This window comes from Panthera tigris, chromosome B2 (genome assembly GCF_018350195.1).
Source record: "Panthera tigris isolate Pti1 chromosome B2, P.tigris_Pti1_mat1.1, whole genome shotgun sequence".
NCBI lineage: Eukaryota > Metazoa > Chordata > Mammalia > Carnivora > Felidae > Panthera > Panthera tigris.
Window position 1 is genome coordinate 3273978 of NC_056664.1, and position 16826 is coordinate 3290803.

The following is a 16826-nucleotide window of genomic DNA, read 5'->3' on the forward strand; positions in this document are numbered from 1 at the left end:
TCCAGAAGGTCCCTGAGGAGCGAAAAGGCACCTGCCCCCTGCGAGTAGGAGCGGAGTCCTAGGGCGGAGTCCCCGAGAGCCGACCTGGCCGGTTAGCTCAGCTGGTTAGAGCGTGGTGCTAATAACGCCAAGGTCGCGGGTTCGAGCCCCGTACTGGCCACGTGTCTTTTTACCAGGAGTTCAAAGCCATCTACAAAGATGTGGTTTTTCCCCCAAGTTTGCACTTGAAGTCATTCTAAAGAATCCCTCCTACCAGGGTTCCTGCTGCCTCACTTGGTAGCACATGTGACTCTTCCTCATGGGATCATGAGTTCCTGCCCCGATTTGGTCAGTGTTCTGTAAAAAAGCACAACAAAACAAAAAAACCAACTAGTCTTACCATGATCTAAACAAATCCACAATCCACGGCATTTCTTCATTACATAATTGTGAAACCAGTTTTGTCCATGGTATATTCATTCTATTATTTTACAATCAATTCCCTTCCCTAAAACCTTGCCCTTTAACCTTCCTGTCTTCAGCCTTTACAACGATTTCAGCCTGGAAGGAGCCTTTCCAACTCCTTTTATGGAATTGCCAAAATACTCATTTTATTCACACTTACCTGGCGAAAAGCATTTCATTTCCCCCCTTTTCATGGCAAGTTATTTCTAGAATTTGTAAGACAGCACTGTGTGTTATCAACTGTGTGTTGATAGCCACATACAGGGGTATTTAGGGTTTTTGTTTGTTTGTTTCTTTACCCATTTGTAGGATCTTTTTAATTATGAGGACTATTCGTCATTTGTCTTTGATGTGAAACAAAAACATTCTAATTTGTCATTTGCCTTTTGACTCCCCTTATGATTGATTTCCCTTGCAAAAGAATGGTCATGTTTGTAGTTATAATTATCAACATTTTCAAGTTTTTAGTTTCTGGGGTTTCCCCTTTGCGAGGAGTGTTCAGTTCTAGGCTCAAGCAAGGAAAGTATTTTTACTTACAAAAGAGTCTGAAAGGAAGGAAACGAAATCAAAACAGAGAGGGAGGCAAACCATAAGAGACTCTTAAATACAGAGAACAAACTGAGGGTTTCTGGTGGGAGGTGGGGGCATGGGCTAGAAGGGTGACGGGCATTGAGGAGGGCACTTGTTGGGATGTTGGGTCTTACATGTAAGTGATGAATCACTCAATTCTACTCCTGACACCATTATTACAGTTTATGTCAACTACCTTGGATCTAAATTACAAATAAATAAGCAAACAAAGAAACAACAACAACAAAAAATCTAGAAGGACATTTGCAAGTCTAGTGGGGCTTAGGACAGCTGTGGGCTCTCCAACAGTTTTCAGGATGGGTAGCACCCCTGGCCTCACTTACTAAATGCCAGAAAAGCCAGCCAGTCGTGATGACAATCAAAATGTGCCCACATTTCCTCAATGTCCCTTAGTGCTGTCTTACGCATTCTAGAAACCACTCACAACGAACAAGAGGGAAATGAAATGCTTTGTAGCAAGTAAGCACGAATAAAATGAGTATCTTGGAAACTTCATAGAAGGAGTTAGGAAGGTTATTCCCAGGCTGAAAATCGTTGTAAAGGCTAAAGATGGAAAGGTTAAAGGGTAAGGTTTTTGGCAAGAGAATTGATTGTAAAATAATAGAATGAATGTACCATGAACAAGACAGGTTCCACAATTACATAAGGAACAAACACCATTGTTTTTTAAAAAGGTACAATAAATCAGAGTGGCTGGGTGGCTCAGTCAGTTAAGCGTCTGACTTCAGCTCACGTCATGATGTCACAGTTCGTGAGGGCAACTCAGGTCATGATGTCAGTTTGTGAGTCCAAGCCCCGTGTCGGGCTCTGTGCTGACAGCTCGGAGCCTTGGAGCCTGCTTCAGTTTCTGTGTCTCTCTTTCTGCCCCTCCCTGCTTGTGCTCTCTCTCTCTCTCTCTCTCTCTCTCTCAAAAATATTTAAAAATTTAAAAAATAAAAATAAAAAATAAAAAGTTATAATAAATCCATTTGATTTTTTTTTTTTCCTTAACGAAGCCTCTGCCCAAGGCGGGGCTTGAGCTCATGCATAGTCATAGGCGCTAGGAGCTAACTGAGCCAGCAGGGAACCCTGGCAACAGTGATCCTTTAGAACTCCTTCAAGTGCAAAACTTAGGAGAGGGGAACCAAACCTTTGCAGGTAGCATTGAACTCAGGTGGTCAGGCGACCTTGGTGTTATTAGCACCGCGCTCTAACCAGCTGAACTAATTGGCCAGCTCAGCTCCAAAGGTCTCGCTGCAGGTGACAGTTGCACGAGAATAACACCGGGCACGCATGGCCAGCTGATTGTCAACAACGGTGCCAGGCAAGTCGACGAGGGGAAGGGTAGCCTTCGCAACAAATAGTGGGGACACTGGAGAGCCACGACCCACAGTGAAACCATCCGCGGTCCCTAGGGAAACGCCACGACCGTCACAATGAGAGGGCGTTTCGTACGCACAGGTGTGAGGGGGCGTCCCCTTCCAGCTCCGGGCCCTGCTGAGCCCAGACGGGGCTCCGGTCCCCCTCCCAAAGGTCACTGGCAGTCCCCCGAGGCGTGGGGGGCGCAGTTTGTGAGCGCGGCCCTCCCGCTGTTGGATTAGCGACGGCGGCGGGTATGGGAACGCCCAGTGCGTAGCAGGAGCGCGTGACATCTCCCCGCCGCGCCGGGCCAGTGGCGTCGTGGGCACCGAGCCCCGCCAGGCAACGTCCCACGGTCTGGCCCCCACGGCCGTCCCCACTCCGCCCGGCACGCAGGTGGGCACAGCCCCCTCTCGGGCGTCAGCTTCTGTGGGTCAAGCGGGGCCCGCAGCGGGGCCCGGATCCGGGTTAGTATCCCAGCCAGGACCCGTGTCTGGCACCCAGAAGATGCAGGTCACGGAGCCCTCTGAGGTCAGGTAAACGTAAGCAGGACCCCCCCCCCCCGCCCCCAGACGGAGGAATTTTCCCACACCCGCCAGACCCCGAGGCGGCCTAAACTTTCCGTCCTGCATGTGGAAAGGCGTTCTTCCCCTAGACGGTGTTTCCTTGGAGCGATTCACTGCCTCGAAGGTTCTTGCTTTTGGTCCAAAGAGAGGCGGAATAAGGTTGCTATTTCCCGGAAGGAAAGAGGCCTCCAGTGCGAACAAAGCCGGGAGACCCAGAGACCGGCTAGTCTCCCCCGGGGACGAGGCGAGCGGGGTGCGGCGTAGTTTCCGTAGTGTAGTGGTTATCACGTTCGCCTAACACGCGAAAGGTCCCCGGTTCGAAACCGGGCGGAAACAGCTGCCCGCCAGCTTTTTCGCACTTTACCCAGTGCTCCCAGTGCCTGAGACCCTGCGCCCTGCCCGGGACCCCACACGAACACACACCTTTGCCACCTGTCCCAACGCCGCCAGCGCGGACCCTGGCGTCCCCAAAGGCTTTCTGACAACACGCGCCCTCCTGGACCCCCCACCCCCGCTTCCCTTCAACATCACATCCCTCTCCCACGGGCTGCACCCTAAGAGCTCTCAGGTCCCCGCGGATACGCCGTCCCCAACCCCGTAGTGGGCACCCTCCGCGCGGGGGCCCGTGTCTCCTCTGTCTTCACGCAGCCTTTTCACGAAAACCTGCTCTGGTTTTTCCAACAGCATCACCTTCCTGTGACGCTAAGTGCTGCGTCCCGTCCGGGAATCGCCTGCCTTCCTCGAGGGCACCAGGAGTTCCCCGCACGACCTTGCGTCCACCTACTGCTTTCACCTGGGCCGCGGGCACAGGGCTGACCCGGGGACAGGCAGGGGCCGGTGCGCAGAAGTGACCCGCTGCAGCAAATGTGACCACGGGGAAACCGTCGGGAACCAAGGGCGATGCTTCCCGGACGCCGTGCATTTCCCACATCGTGTCCTCGCCGGACGGTGTCCCTGCACCTGGCGTCCAGGCCCTGTGTGCGGAGCAGGGGGACTGGAGCGGACTCGGGGTGCGGAGACCCTGCGCACCTTCCGCCTCCATCCTGCCTCTCGCCCCTCCCACCCCCCAACCCCTCTCCAGTGCACCTGCGCCCCCGGGACCCGGTCCGCCTGCGGTTCCGCTGCTGTCCGCGCGCCCTGCACCCGCCGCACCTGCCGAGCCGCCCCCGCTGCCCGCGGCCCCTGCTTCCCGGCGGGGCGGCCACGCGCGGCCACCAGCCCGAGGCGGCTCAGCAGACGGCCCCCTGAGGCACCGCGCCGTCCTGGCCGGGGAAGGGAGGGCGCTGAGGCGGGGTTCCGCTCGTGGGACGGACAGAAGGCCGCGGGACACGCGGACACGGCCTTGGGAAGCGGGACGCGCGCCCGCAGGTGTCCGCCACCGCACGTGCTCCTCGCCGGCCCTGCCGGGGACCTGTCGCCCGCTCCGATGCGGGACTCGCGACGCCGCGTGTGAGCTTTCCCGCGGTGACACAGGAGACCGGGACGCGGCCTCATGGTAGGTTGTTGGTGTGTGTGTTTCGTCACAGACTTTTTTTTTATGGAGAAGAAAAACCACGACACACGGATCCCAGTGTCTGTCCTGGGCTGAGGGCCGGGACGGGCGCTTCCACATCCAGGGAATGGATCCCTAACCTCTGAGCTCCCAGAGCCCCGCGTTTGCAGGGACAGCGCTGGGGAGTGGGGCCGGGGGCGGGGGGAGAGGGCGGGTTGACCCTGCAGATCCGGGAGGGGAGGTGAGTGTGGGGGGGCTTTCACCCCAGGCCGCGGGACTGAGGGGTGCACGCTGATCCCAAAGGGAAAATGAGAGAACTTTCCCATGAAAATAATCTGAGAGGGTGCCTGGGGGTCTCGGTTGGTTAAGTGTCCGACCCTTGATTTCACCTCAGGTCACACTCTCATGGTTTGTGGGATGGAGCCCCCCACGGGACTCTGTGCTGACATCTGGAGGCTGCTTGGGATCGTCTCCCTTTCAGAATAAATAAATACACTTTAAAAAAATAATGGGAGAAATCTTCACCATCTCATCGTAGGCAATTTTTTTTAGAGCATCACATAAAAAGCTACATCGAATTTCTCTCTGTTAGCTCTTCTCTGCAGGTGGGGGCTGAGGGTCAGAGAGGCTCTTACAAAACTAGACTCTGCCAACAACGGGGATGGGAGGACATCACAGCAACAGAAGCCACTAACAGAGTTTCACTGCCTGAAGCCTCCTGGTGACACGAAAAACGATAAGCAGCAAAGGCAGGGCCCCAGCCAAGCACCTGCCTCACAGAGAGTGGGCACAGTTAATCTCACGTTGTGTCCGCAAAGGAAACGAGATGATAAGCCAGATTATCATCTGGTTACACTGGTTACCTGTCTGGTTACAGTGGTTACACTGTCACTGGTTACACCGGTGACAATCACAAACTTTCCCCTGTTTCTGAACCTGAGAAAAAGCTCAGACTTGGAATCTGTTGAAGGAACAAGAGACACCCTGGGCCCAGGATGCCACAGAAGCTTCACTGGTGAAAATCTGTTGCTTTCACTGAAAAGACTTAAAGTCAAGCATTTGGTTCATATGTGCACTAATGAGGTGAAATTCCATGTAGTTAGACATATCAGGAATGAACGATTAAAATATTAAAGAAGCAGGACAATGCTACTGGATGAGGACAAGAAACTTGGCAAATAAAGAGAGCTTCTAAAGGAAAGGAGTACTTTCTGCCACAGGGAAAGGGATTTATACCTGCAAACCAGCTAGTAGTTACTGTTCATGCAGGGGTTTGAGTTAGGGAGTGTCTCCGTTTCAGAAAGGAGAACGTTGGGAGATAAAATTCAAACTCATATTTGTAGGGATCCAGGTTCCATGCTCCTTTACTCTCAAAGGAACCAGATCACTGCTACTTAAATGTGGAAATGAGCAAGGATTTCCATGTAGGACAGCATTTCGTATCGGTGGGAGAAGCAATGGTGGGGGAGGCGTGTAGCCCACGGGGGGGGGGGGGGGGGGGAGGGATGCCAAGGGGATCCCTGCGCAGGAATCATACAGCTCCTGTTAAATAGGCACATTTACCACGGCGGGTCACAGATTTAAATATAAATACGGAAATGTGAACTTTCCACAAGAACACATAGGGAAAAGTTGTTACGCTGGTAAAGTGCAAACGCGGAAACTAAAACCTCAAATCTGAGCATTGTAACTACAAACATGAGCATTTTTGTGCAAGACGAAATCAATCACGAGGGGAGTCAAAAGGCAAATGACAAATTAGGATGTTTTTGTTTCACATCATAGACAAATGACAATGGTCCTCATATTTAACGAGAGCCTGCAAATCGGTAAGAAAAAGACGAATACCCCTGTGTGTGGCTATCAACACACAGTGCACAGAAAAGAAAATTCGAATGTCCTATATGTATGCCAAGAGACTTAGACTGACTCAGAGAACTGTAAATAATGAAACACTCCTGAGCATCCCTTTCTTTGCACCTATCAGATGGCAGAAGGAAAGCATGGGGGGCAGCACTGTGTAGTGAGGACTCATTCATTCAATAAACAGCCGTGGAACACGGACTTTACACCCGGTGCGGATTCGTGCGCTGGGTACACTTGGACCTAGACGCAGTACCATGACACAGGCAGGTTTCACTCGTGCCCCAAAACCAAGTGAACTGCTCTCAGTGACACGATTTTCTAACATAAGCACGTCTCAGCAGGTGAAACAAAAGTCAATGGACCCTCACTTTATAAGTCTGGAATACATGGAAAGCAGGGAAAATGTTTGCGTTTACATGCACAGAGAGTTCCTTTTAGGCTCAGGGAAGGAAAGCATTTTTACTTACAGAAAGTCTAGAAGGACATTTGCAAGTCTAGCGGAGCTTAGGACGATCTGTGGGCTCTCCAGCAGATTTCGGGAGGCGTGGCACCCGTGGACTCACTTCCTCAATGCCAGAAGAGCCAGCCAGTCGTGATGACAGCAAAGATGTCCACACATGTCCCGACATCGCTTAGTGCTGTCTTACAGATTCTAGAAATCGGCTTCAACGAATATTGGGGAAATGAAATACTTCGGAGCAAGTAAGTGTGGGGGGAAAAAATTGAGTATCTTGGAAATTCCATAAAAAGAGTTGGAAAAGCTACTTCCCGGCTGCAAATTGTTGTAAAGGCTGAAGATGGGCAAAGGGCAAGGTTTTGGGCAAAAGAATTAATTGTAAAATGACAGAATGAATATACCATGGACAAAATAAATTCCACTAGTAATAACAAACACCGTTGTTTTTTTAAGTTATAATAAATCCAACTGATCTCTTCTTCTTTAATGAATCCCCTGCCCAAGGTAGTGGGTGAGCTCATGACACTGACCCTGTGATCGTTTTATGCTCTATGAACCGACCAGCGGGGAAGTGTGGTTGACAGTGATCCTTCACACCTCCAAGTGGAAGACTTGGGGGAGGAGAGGTAACCGTGAACTCAGGGGGTTAGGAGGTAAAAGGAACCACTGGCCCGTACGGGGATCGAACCCGCGACCTTGGCGTTATTAGCACCACGCTCTAACCAACTGAGCTAACCGGCCACACCCGCACCCCGGGCCTGTCCCTCAATCTTTCCGCCTCTACTCCTGCGGTAGCTCTTCCTGGAAAACCACGTTTCCATAGTTGTCTCATTCCACTCAATTTTCCACAAGAGAAACACTGAAAGAAAAAGTCCCCTTCCGGCACACGTGATCCGCACCCACTAGCAAATCTCGTCTTCCCCCAATCCTAACGTCCCACCCGAAAAGACGCCCAGAAAGCGGGCTGGGAAGGGGCGGGGCGGGGCGTCCCGGTTCCCTCTTTTCGGGAAAACACCTGCGGCAAACGCAAGGCTTCCCCAAGCTCTGCGATCAGAGCACAGCAGGTCTCCGCAGGGCCCCGAGGACTCCGCTCCTACTCGCAGGGGGCAGGTGCCTTTTCGCTCCTCAGGGACCTTCTGGACGGCTGTGCCCTCCTCGGGCGGCGAAAGTGCTCTGCGCACACGCGCAGCGGGCAGCACACCGCGGGGAAGAGGGGGGATCAGGGCGGATGGGCGCACACGGGGAAGCGTCCTGCGCTCAGGGACGAGCATCCGGGTGAAATGACAACAGCCCCACCGTCACCCTGATCCCGCTCAGAATCCCGGGGAAGCGTCTTCCCCCTGCCCCCCCACCCCGACATGGAAAAGCCAGTCTTTCAAATCCGCCTGGAAACGCAAAAGACGCCAGAAGGAAACGTCGTTTTGCAAAACGAGGACCCGACTTGGAGGATTTGTCTTCTCGATGGGAGACTGTCTGTCACGACACAGAAAGCGAGACTGAGGTCCTGGCGAAGGATGGGTGTGCAAACCCACAGAACATAACCGAGAGTCTAGAATAACACCGGGCACGCATGGCCAGCTGATTGTCAACAACGGCGCCAGGCAAGTCGACGAGGGGGAGGGTAGCCTTCGCAACAAATGGTGGGGACACTGGAGAGCCACGACCCACAGTGAAACCATCCGCGGTCCCAAGGGAAACGCCACGACCGTCACAATGAGAGGGCGTTTCGTACGCACAGGTGTGAGGGGGCGTCCCCTTCCAGCTCCGGGCCCTGCTGAGCCCAGACGGGGCTCCGGTCCCCCTCCCAAAGGTCACTGGCAGTCCCCCGAGGCGTGGGGGGCGCAGTTTGTGAGCGCGGCCCTCCCGCTGTTGGATTAGCGACGGCGGCGGGTGTGGGAACCGAGCGCGCCCAGTGCGTAGCAGGAGCCCGTGACATCTCCCCGCCGCGCCGGGCCGGTGGCGTCGTGGGCACCGAGCCCCGCCAGGCAACGTCCCACGGTCTGGCCCCCACGGCCGTCCCCACTCCGCCCGGCACGCAGGTGGGCACAGCCCCCTCTCGGGCCTCAGCTTCTGTGGGTCAAGCGGGGCCCGCACGCAACGCCCCCTCCACGGTCAGTCCACCGGATCCGGGTCAGTATCCCAGCCAGGACCCGTGTCTGGCACCCAGGAGATGCAGGTCACGGAGCCCTCTGAGGTCAGGTAAACGTAAGCAGGACCCCCCCCCCCCCCAGACGGAGGAATTTTCCCACACCCGCCAGACCCCGAGGCGGCCTAAACTTTCCGTCCTGCATGTGGAAAGGCGTTCTTCCCCTAGACGGTGTTTCCTTGGAGCGATTCACTGCCTCGAAGGTTCTTGCTTTTGGTCCAAAGAGAGGCGGAATAAGGTTGCTATTTCCCGGAAGGAAAGAGGCCTCCAGTGCGAACAAAGCCGGGAGACCCAGAGACCTGCTAGTCTCCCCCGGGGACGAGGCGAGCGGGGTGCGGCGTAGTTTCCGTAGTGTAGTGGTTATCACGTTCGCCTAACACGCGAAAGGTCCCCGGTTCGAAACCGGGCGGAAACAGCCGTCGACCCGCTTTTTCTCGCTTTACGCAATGCTTCCCAGCGCCACCCAGCACCCAGATCCGCTCCGGTGCCCCCGCTCCGCACACAGAGCCCGGACGCCAGGTGCAGGGACAGCGTCCGGCGAGGACACGATGTGGGAAATGCACGGCGTCCGGGAAGCATCGCCCTTGGTTCCCGACGGTTTCCCCGTGGTCACATTTGCTGCAGCGGGTCACTTCTGCGCACCGGCCCCTGCCTGTCCCCGGGTCAGCCCTGTGCCCGCGGCCCAGGTGAAAGCAGTAGGTGGACGCAAGGTCGTGCGGGGAACTCCTGGTGCCCTCGAGGAAGGCAGGCGATTCCCGGACGGGACGCAGCACTTAGCGTCACAGGAAGGTGATGCTGTTGGAAAAACCAGAGCAGGTTTTCGTGAAAAGGCTGCGTGAAGACAGAGGAGACACGGGCCCCCGCGCGGAGGGTGCCCACTACGGGGTTGGGGACGGCGTATCCGCGGGACCTGAGAGCTCTTAGGGTGCAGCCCGTGGGAGAGGGATGTGATGTTGAAGGGAAGCGGGGGTGGGGGGTCCAGGAGGGCGCGTGTTGTCAGAAAGCCTTTGGGGACGCCAGGGTCCGCGCTGGCGGCGTTGGGACAGGTGGCAAAGGTGTGTGTTCGCGTGGGGTCCCGGGCAGGGCGCAGGGTCTCAGGCACTGGGAGCACTGGGTAAAGTGTGCGAAAATGTAAGCTGGCGGTTGTTTCCGCCCGGTTTCGAACCGGGGACCTTTCGCGTGTTAGGCGAACGTGATAACCACTACACTACGGAAACCGGCCATGCCGAAGCGCTTTCTAAAATCCTTCTAGAATGTCCTATGGAACGTACACCCATTTTCTGGGTGCCCCCAAACCCGGTAACTTCGAATGATTTTTCTTTGTACGTATCCTCACTCACGATGACTCTCTTTCTCTTACACTTTTTATTGTTAAAATAACAATACAGAAAACTCCGTAACTGGTAACCACACATAACTGAAACCCGGAGTCCAAGTTCCTTCCCAGGCTGCAGGCAGGGGTTCCCGGGGGTGGGGGGAGGGGGTGGGGGTGCTTGGGGTCCGCTTCTCTTCTGACCTGGAAAAGCTGGGGACCCCCAGACCTGCCGGGCCATGCTGGAAACTCCGCCTAGCGCGGGTGGGGGACCGTCCCAGTTTACTGCCGGGCGGGGTGACAAAGGGAGCCCTTTGGGCGTCCCTGTGACTGGACTTCGTGTCCCCGCTTCCGCTCTGGGTGCCAGTGCTCAGGGACCGTGTCAGTCTGCCGAGCGAGTTTGTTTTCCTCCTCGTGTACCCTGACGTCCGTCACTCTTTCCCCCTTCCCAGCATTTGTCTGGGACTAGAAGGTGCTCACTGCAAAATGATCTGTCTTCAAACCCATCGTGAGAAATTCGCGGCAGGACCGCGCTGTGACTGCATCGGTCAGAAACGGCAAAGCTGGAAAACCCCTCCCGTAACCCAAACTCGGACGGGTCTCAATGCTGCCGGAAACAGAAGCGAGGCAGTATTTCCTAGAGGGCAGGATCTTCAGTCTTGCTTTTTCTTCTGACATCGAGTGGACAGCATAACTTCTGGTTCATTTTTTTGAAAAATAAGTTGATTAGATATTTATTTTAAAGGAATTAATGAGCAGCCCACAATGTGCCCAATCCTGACCTAGGCTCTGGAGGTACCAGGCGTCCTGAAAAATCGGACAAGCCTGGGGAAGCAAAGGGCATGTGCGCTGATTATTATAATATGATTGCACAAAATAAGTTATTTTATTTTTTAGTGTTTATTTTTGAGACAGAAAAAGAGAGACAGAGACAGAGAAAGAAGGGGGGAGAGGGGCAGAGAGAGAGAGGGAGACACAGAATCGGAAGCAGGCTCCAGGCCCTGAGCTGTCAGCACAGAGCTGGATGCAGGCCTCAAGGTCACCAACTCCAAGATCATGGCCTGAGGGAAAGTTGGAAGCTAAACGGACTGAGCCCCCTGCCCCCCCAATTTATTTTTAAGATTGCCAAATAAAACTACAGAGATAAATGCTCATGCTTTTTCACAGATGCATACAAATGAGACAATTTTGCAACTCCTAATGATTAGGAAAGACTGTCAGAAGAAGTGATCACCGATCTGAGACTTGACAGATGAAAAGAAATACATTGGTGGAGCAGAGGTGTAATGAGGCCTGGGGGTGGGGAGGGGGGATCGGCATTAGGGGCAGCAGGGTAGGTCCCCGGCCAGGGCACATGCCATGGGACCTAGGAGTAATGAGCACTCATTAAGTTGAGTTGGTAGAGAAATAGGATTTCAGTTAAAGATATGACGTATTGATGAATTTCCAGGTCTTATTTGGGATCGAATTGTAGAGAACAAACATTCTCCTTTATTATATTTAAATACTCACCTCTCCCAGCAGAGTTTCATAGCACTGTTTATGATTTTTATTTCTAACAGAAGTCAGTATTCCACTACAAGAGATCTACAAAATAAGTCTTCTGAGACATAACATTCCTTCCAAATGGCTCACAAAAGGAGACATCAGCCCGTTAGACCTGTATGGGGAGAAGCAAGAAACGAAGGAAATGAAACTGATTGTTTGAGAAATGTTGTGCACATTACCAAGAGTGGGGAGCATGGCACTTATGGAGTATGATAAAAGCTTTAAAAGTGTTTTTTAGAATGTAGAAGAAATAGGGCAGATAAACAAGAAAATCTCAAGTCTTGGGGTTTAAAGTTTTTTTCCAGCTGTATTATTTTTTTAGAGTTATCTAACTAGTAAGTGCACCAAGAGTTTTCGGATTTAAAAGCACTTTTTTATTTTATTTTTTAAATTTACATCCAAATTAGTCAGCATATAGTGCAACACTGATTTCAGGAGTAGATTCCTTAAAAAGCATTTTTAAAAAGCAGTTGCCTCCAGCTTTTTTTTAAAAAAAGGAAGCTTGTGTGCTTTGCCATTCTTTTTTATCCTCTCCTCTTTCAGATACAATCATATTACTCCTCCTTCCAAAATTTCTGGTATATTCCACAGTCCCTTAACACATTAAAAGGAGAAAACAGTTATAACGTTAACTGATTTACGCTAATTTATATTAGAGTTTTCCCCTCGTTCCTTTCTTTCATTTCTTTTGAACTGGATTGGATGAAAGGCAAATGAGTAGACAACTCCAGGTTTACTAATGGGTGTGGAAAATAGTTATAAACACATAAAAAAATAGAACTCAAAACCACAACGACTGAGGTGCTGGGAAAACTGGACAGCCTCGTGCAAAAGAATGCAGGTAGATCATTATTTATACCACACAAAAATTAACCCAACGTGTGTTAAAGACTTTGAATGTAGGACCTCAAGCCACAAAATTCTGGAAGAAAACACAGGCAATAGATTCCTTGACATCAGTCTTAGCTGTCTATGCGTTTGTGGATCCAACTCCACATGCAAGGGAAACAAGCAAAAATAAACAAATGGGACTACATCAAACCAAAAAGCTTTTGCACTGCGAAGGAAACCATCCGTTAAAATGAAGACAACTTCCTGAATGGAAGAAGATATTTGTAAATCATCTACTTGATAAAGCGTTAATACCCCAAACATATAAAGAACTCACACAACGCAACAATAAGGAAACAACCTGACTGAAAAATGGGCAGATGATCTGAATAGATATTTTTCTAACGAAGCTATACGGATGGCCAACAGGTACGTGCAAAGATGTTCAACGTGACTACTGGAAATGCAAATTAAAAGCAAATGAGATATCACCTCACACCTGTTAGAAGAATGGTCATCAAAAAGGCAAGAAATAACAAGTGTCGGAGAGAACGTGGAGAAAAGGGGTCCCTCACACACTGTTGGTGAGAAAGGAAATTGGTGCAGCCACTCTGGACATCAGTATGAAGATTCCTAAAGAGATCAGAATACATCTTCCGTATGATCCGGCTATTCTACTTCTGGGTACTTACCCAAAGACTATGAAGACACTAATTGGAAAAAATGTATACGCTCTTACATCCATTGCCGCATGATTTTTTTCCTAATTTTTAAAACATGTTTTCATTTATTTTTGAGACAGAGAGAGACAGATCCTGAACAGGGGAGGGGCAGAGAGAGAGAGGGAGACACAGAACCTGGAGCCTGTGGGGCTCGAACTCTCGGACTCACGGACTGTGAGACGCTTAACCGACTGAGCCCCCCAGGCGCCCCTGTTGCAGCATGATTTACAATAAGCAAGACACAGAAACGACCTGAGCGTTCGTCAGTAGATGAGTGGATGGGGAAAACGTGGTATATATACAGTGGAACAGTATTCAACCATAAAGGAGAATGAAATCTTGCCATTTTTGACAACATGGATGGACCTTGAGGATATTACACTTACGGGAAAGAAGTCGGAGAAAGACGAATACTGTATGATCTCGCTCATATGTGAGAACCTAAGAAACAACACAAATGAACAAACAAAACAATATAAAAACAAACTCATAGATGCAGAGAGCAGGCTCGTGGTTAGCAGGGGGGAAAGGGGATTCGAGAGCAGGCAGAATGGAAGAAGAGGGTCAGTTGTATGGTAATGAAAGGTAACTAGAATTTTGGCCGTGATCACTTTGTAGTACATACAGATGTCTAATTATAATGTGCACTTGAAAGTTATCCGGTATTATATATCAATTTTACCTTGGGGGGGGGGAGGGCAAAAGCCACAACCACTGAAGCTAGATCACTAAGTCACTAGCCTTTCTAAGCCAAATAGGGTCCTTGTAACAGTGGCATAGACATCAGTCACCAGAGACTTGTATAAATGCTGGATTTCAAGCCCCATCCAAGATGCGGTGAATTAAATCTTTCATTTTAATGGAACGCAAGGTAATTCATGTCCTCACCAAGGTTTGAGAACCATGGCTCTGGTCCAACACACGATTCACTATTCGGTGGGCCAAAGAGCTATCTGATGCAAAATTGGGGATGGGGGAGGGGGAAATGGCCATTCAAGGAGCCAGTCAAGAAAAACAGCTGTTTACAACATCCTAGTTGGGAAAGATTCTAGGGGGCGAAACTAACGAAGACAGTCACAGAGATCATATATAACCTAAGTGGTGAGTGCCTGAGGTTTGGTCTAAAATGGCAAAAGAAGACCAAGGGGCAAACCCCACTTTTCCTAGGCAATCCCAGTGCCCAGATCATAGTCATAGAACAAGATCTGAGTTTCTCAGCTCTCAGCACAGATATTTCGGCATTTCCATCACTGTCCTACTGGGAGAAGTGTGTTTTTGTTTTTAAAGAAGAGTCTTCCCCTAATGCTGTCCCTTCCACCTCTGGTGCTTCAGGGATGTGAATTCAAATTCTCTCCACTTCTCAGCTACTAAATCACAAAAGCTCGTGTAGAAAGGCCCCGCTGGGAGTCGAACCCAGGATCTCCTGTTTACTAGACAGGCGCTTTGACCAGCTAAGCCACGGAGCCCACAGCGAGAACAGTCTCCTTTGTATGTAATTTGAGGGTGATGTCACTGTTTGGTCTGACCAATGTGGTTCTCAAGAATGTTTACCCAACAAAAGCGCATCCAAACTAATTCTCAGGATCTTTATCACGTTTTCTTACTTTCTCCTGAAAGGTGCACAGCAGTGTAGATACGCTGCACCAGGAATAAAAACTTCCTCAGCCACTGGACCGTTGCAGTAGGCAGCCAGACGGTCGCACTTCCCGGAGTCTTTACAACTGCTTGGTATGGAAGGTGGATTCAGCTCGGACTCTGCCACACGGGGGACAATGGTGCCTCTCAGCCGCGCCGACCCAAGCAACGAGGATCGCCGCGAGGCTTTCCTGAAGTGAATCACTTGGCAAAATGCTGGCGCTCACACGCTGGCGGTTTTCTTCCCTTTGTCGCTCAGCGGTGGCCGTTTATCCCACGTGAAACTATGTTCCGTATTTGCGGAGAGTGGCAGTCTGCTGTGGCACATGGGAGGCATTAAAAATACACCACGCTTCTTAAATTCCACACCTGGCATGCTAACTGGAATTTAAGTAGAAACTTGGAAAAAATTAAAAAAGAAATTATATATGAATATCAAAACACATTAGAACTTTACTGGCGTATTATTTTCTTACACTTTCCCTCCAAGCAATATTGGATAGACGTTTTCTTCCTCTCACCCTCCTTTTTCCTCTTTAAAGTTGACAGCGATCCCCTTCTTTCCGAAAAACGGATACTAAACATTACCCGGGAAAAGGCATATGTTCTCATTCCAAGAAACTGGAGTTGGACAAATCCTTGAGATTGTTTCTATCCTTGGGACAACGCTGGGGGAGTGCTCTGTGACACATGCCAGTTAAACACACGGATCTATAATACAATCCCACAAACTTCTAGAAATAATTCCTCAGCCCTTGGTTGGGAGCAGAGTCACTGGGCCCTGGCTGCTGGCCCCGCCCGCGACATCCAGGCAGGGGTGGGGGTGGGGAGGGCAGGTGGCGGTGGTGCAGAAAGCCCTTAGCTGGAAGAGGACAGGCGGTAGGGAAAAGCCCCAAAGGATCAGTGAAGGCGACCTCCAGGCCTGGTCCTGCAAAGAGGAAGTTCAGGTGACAATTTTGCAGCACTTCCTGGGGGCGGGAAGTGCAAATAAAACGGAAAAGAGTGACACGAGGGAACTGGGAAACTGAGGGTTGAGGCTTAAAACCAGCAGAGTCCAGAGTCTGGTGTTGCCGGAGAGAGAGAAGACAAATCTGATATGCCAGACCTACAGGGAGTCCCAGCCCTGCTCCCTGGTAGCTCCCGCCTGTACAATCCATAGGGAGGGTGTAATCGACCATTTGTAAATGTAAATAACAGCCCATACTTGACGTAGAATAGTCAGGAAATTCCACCTCCTCTCTCTCTCTTCGTATTGAGATAAACGTAACCGCTTTCTCGACACAGGTGGAATTAGGTGCTGGGTGTCTTCCTGTACGACCAGAAAGTGGGGGATGACTGGATTAGGGAGGCTTTGTCTTGTGTGCGAAACTTACTTCCACTGTGTAGTGTGGTCAACATCAGGAGAGACGAGGGAACAGCGGAGCCAATTTCTCTCCGAGTCATTCTCTGCTCGCCTAAATCGTGGAGGAAGAAAGACACTTGCTAAAAGGACAAGAGCAAGCCAGCCCGTGGTTGAATCTCGAAAGTCTGGGTTGATTTTTAGACGAGATACTCACTGCGTCCCTCAACCTTCTCCAGGAAACACCTTCAAAACGCCTTTCTCATCAGCAAGCATCTGTGGTCCAGGAAGATGTGATTGGTTTAGAGACACAGACAGACACGAGGTGCTCAAATGTGTGATTCGGGGACTCAGACCAATTCATCTTGTGCTCAGTTTCCAAGGCGTACCTTCCTTTATTTTTTCATAATAAAGAGCAAGTGATGTTATTCTTTAGAACATTTTTATGTATGACAGGATGGACGTCATTCCCCTAAGGTCTTTTTGCTTTTGCATGTATCTCCGTGTCTATCTCCTTTCGAGCTTGCGAAATACCATGT

The 16826-nt window shown here is 50.9% G+C and overlaps 1 protein-coding gene, 3 long non-coding RNA genes and 6 other non-coding genes across 12 annotated transcripts; 5 read left to right on the forward strand and 5 right to left on the reverse strand.

The window, feature by feature from the left end:
* Nucleotides 1–86: 86 nt before the first annotated feature.
* On the forward strand, nt 87–160 carry TRNAI-AAU. Its single transcript has one exon. It is a non-coding gene; the product is annotated as a tRNA-Ile (tRNA).
* LOC122238508 lies at nt 141–2357 on the reverse strand. Its single transcript, XR_006217434.1, has 2 exons — nt 2165–2357; nt 141–336 (listed from the first exon to the last, which is right to left on the reverse strand). It is a non-coding gene; the product is annotated as an uncharacterized LOC122238508 (long non-coding RNA).
* A 93-nt stretch (nt 2358–2450) lies between these two features.
* LOC122238476 (protein enabled homolog) lies at nt 2451–7166 on the forward strand. The gene is made up of 3 exons (XM_042985400.1): nt 2451–2475; nt 3801–4434; nt 6827–7166. The coding sequence occupies exons 1-3, from the start codon at nt 2451–2453 to the stop codon at nt 6891–6893; spliced, it is 726 nt and encodes a 241-aa protein (XP_042841334.1). The 3' UTR covers nt 6894–7166.
* Nucleotides 3203–3275, forward strand: TRNAV-AAC. The gene has a single exon. It is a non-coding gene; the product is annotated as a tRNA-Val (tRNA).
* A 255-nt stretch (nt 7167–7421) lies between the features above and the next one.
* Nucleotides 7422–7495, reverse strand: TRNAI-AAU. Its single transcript has one exon. It is a non-coding gene; the product is annotated as a tRNA-Ile (tRNA).
* A 1015-nt stretch (nt 7496–8510) lies between these two features.
* On the forward strand, nt 8511–12038 carry LOC122238509. 3 transcript variants are annotated; one of them, XR_006217435.1, is made up of 2 exons: nt 8511–8953; nt 11775–12038. It is a non-coding gene; the product is annotated as an uncharacterized LOC122238509 (long non-coding RNA). The 3 variants fall into 3 exon arrangements; XR_006217436.1 differs by having other exon boundaries at nt 8511–8948; XR_006217437.1 differs by having other exon boundaries at nt 8511–8793.
* On the forward strand, nt 9243–9315 carry TRNAV-AAC. The gene has a single exon. It is a non-coding gene; the product is annotated as a tRNA-Val (tRNA).
* Nucleotides 10045–10117, reverse strand: TRNAV-AAC. Its single transcript has one exon. It is a non-coding gene; the product is annotated as a tRNA-Val (tRNA).
* On the reverse strand, nt 10425–15019 carry LOC122238510. Its single transcript, XR_006217438.1, has 3 exons — nt 14918–15019; nt 11725–11872; nt 10425–10909 (listed from the first exon to the last, which is right to left on the reverse strand). It is a non-coding gene; the product is annotated as an uncharacterized LOC122238510 (long non-coding RNA).
* Nucleotides 14706–14779, reverse strand: TRNAT-AGU. Its single transcript has one exon. It is a non-coding gene; the product is annotated as a tRNA-Thr (tRNA).
* Nucleotides 15020–16826: the final 1807 nt, after the last annotated feature.

What these genes read in the sequence shown, in the direction of transcription:
- LOC122238476 (XM_042985400.1), top strand. Translation starts at nt 2,451, where the DNA reads ATGAGAGGGCGTTTCGTACGCACAG. An exon ending in AGGGCGTTTCGTACGCACAG is followed by an intron (nt 2,476 to 3,800) that starts GTGTGAGGGGGC and finishes GACCCGCTGCAG; the next exon opens with CAAATGTGACCACGGGGAAA. An exon ending in GACCGGGACGCGGCCTCATG is followed by an intron (nt 4,435 to 6,826) that starts GTAGGTTGTTGG and finishes TGGGCTCTCCAG; the next exon opens with CAGATTTCGGGAGGCGTGGC.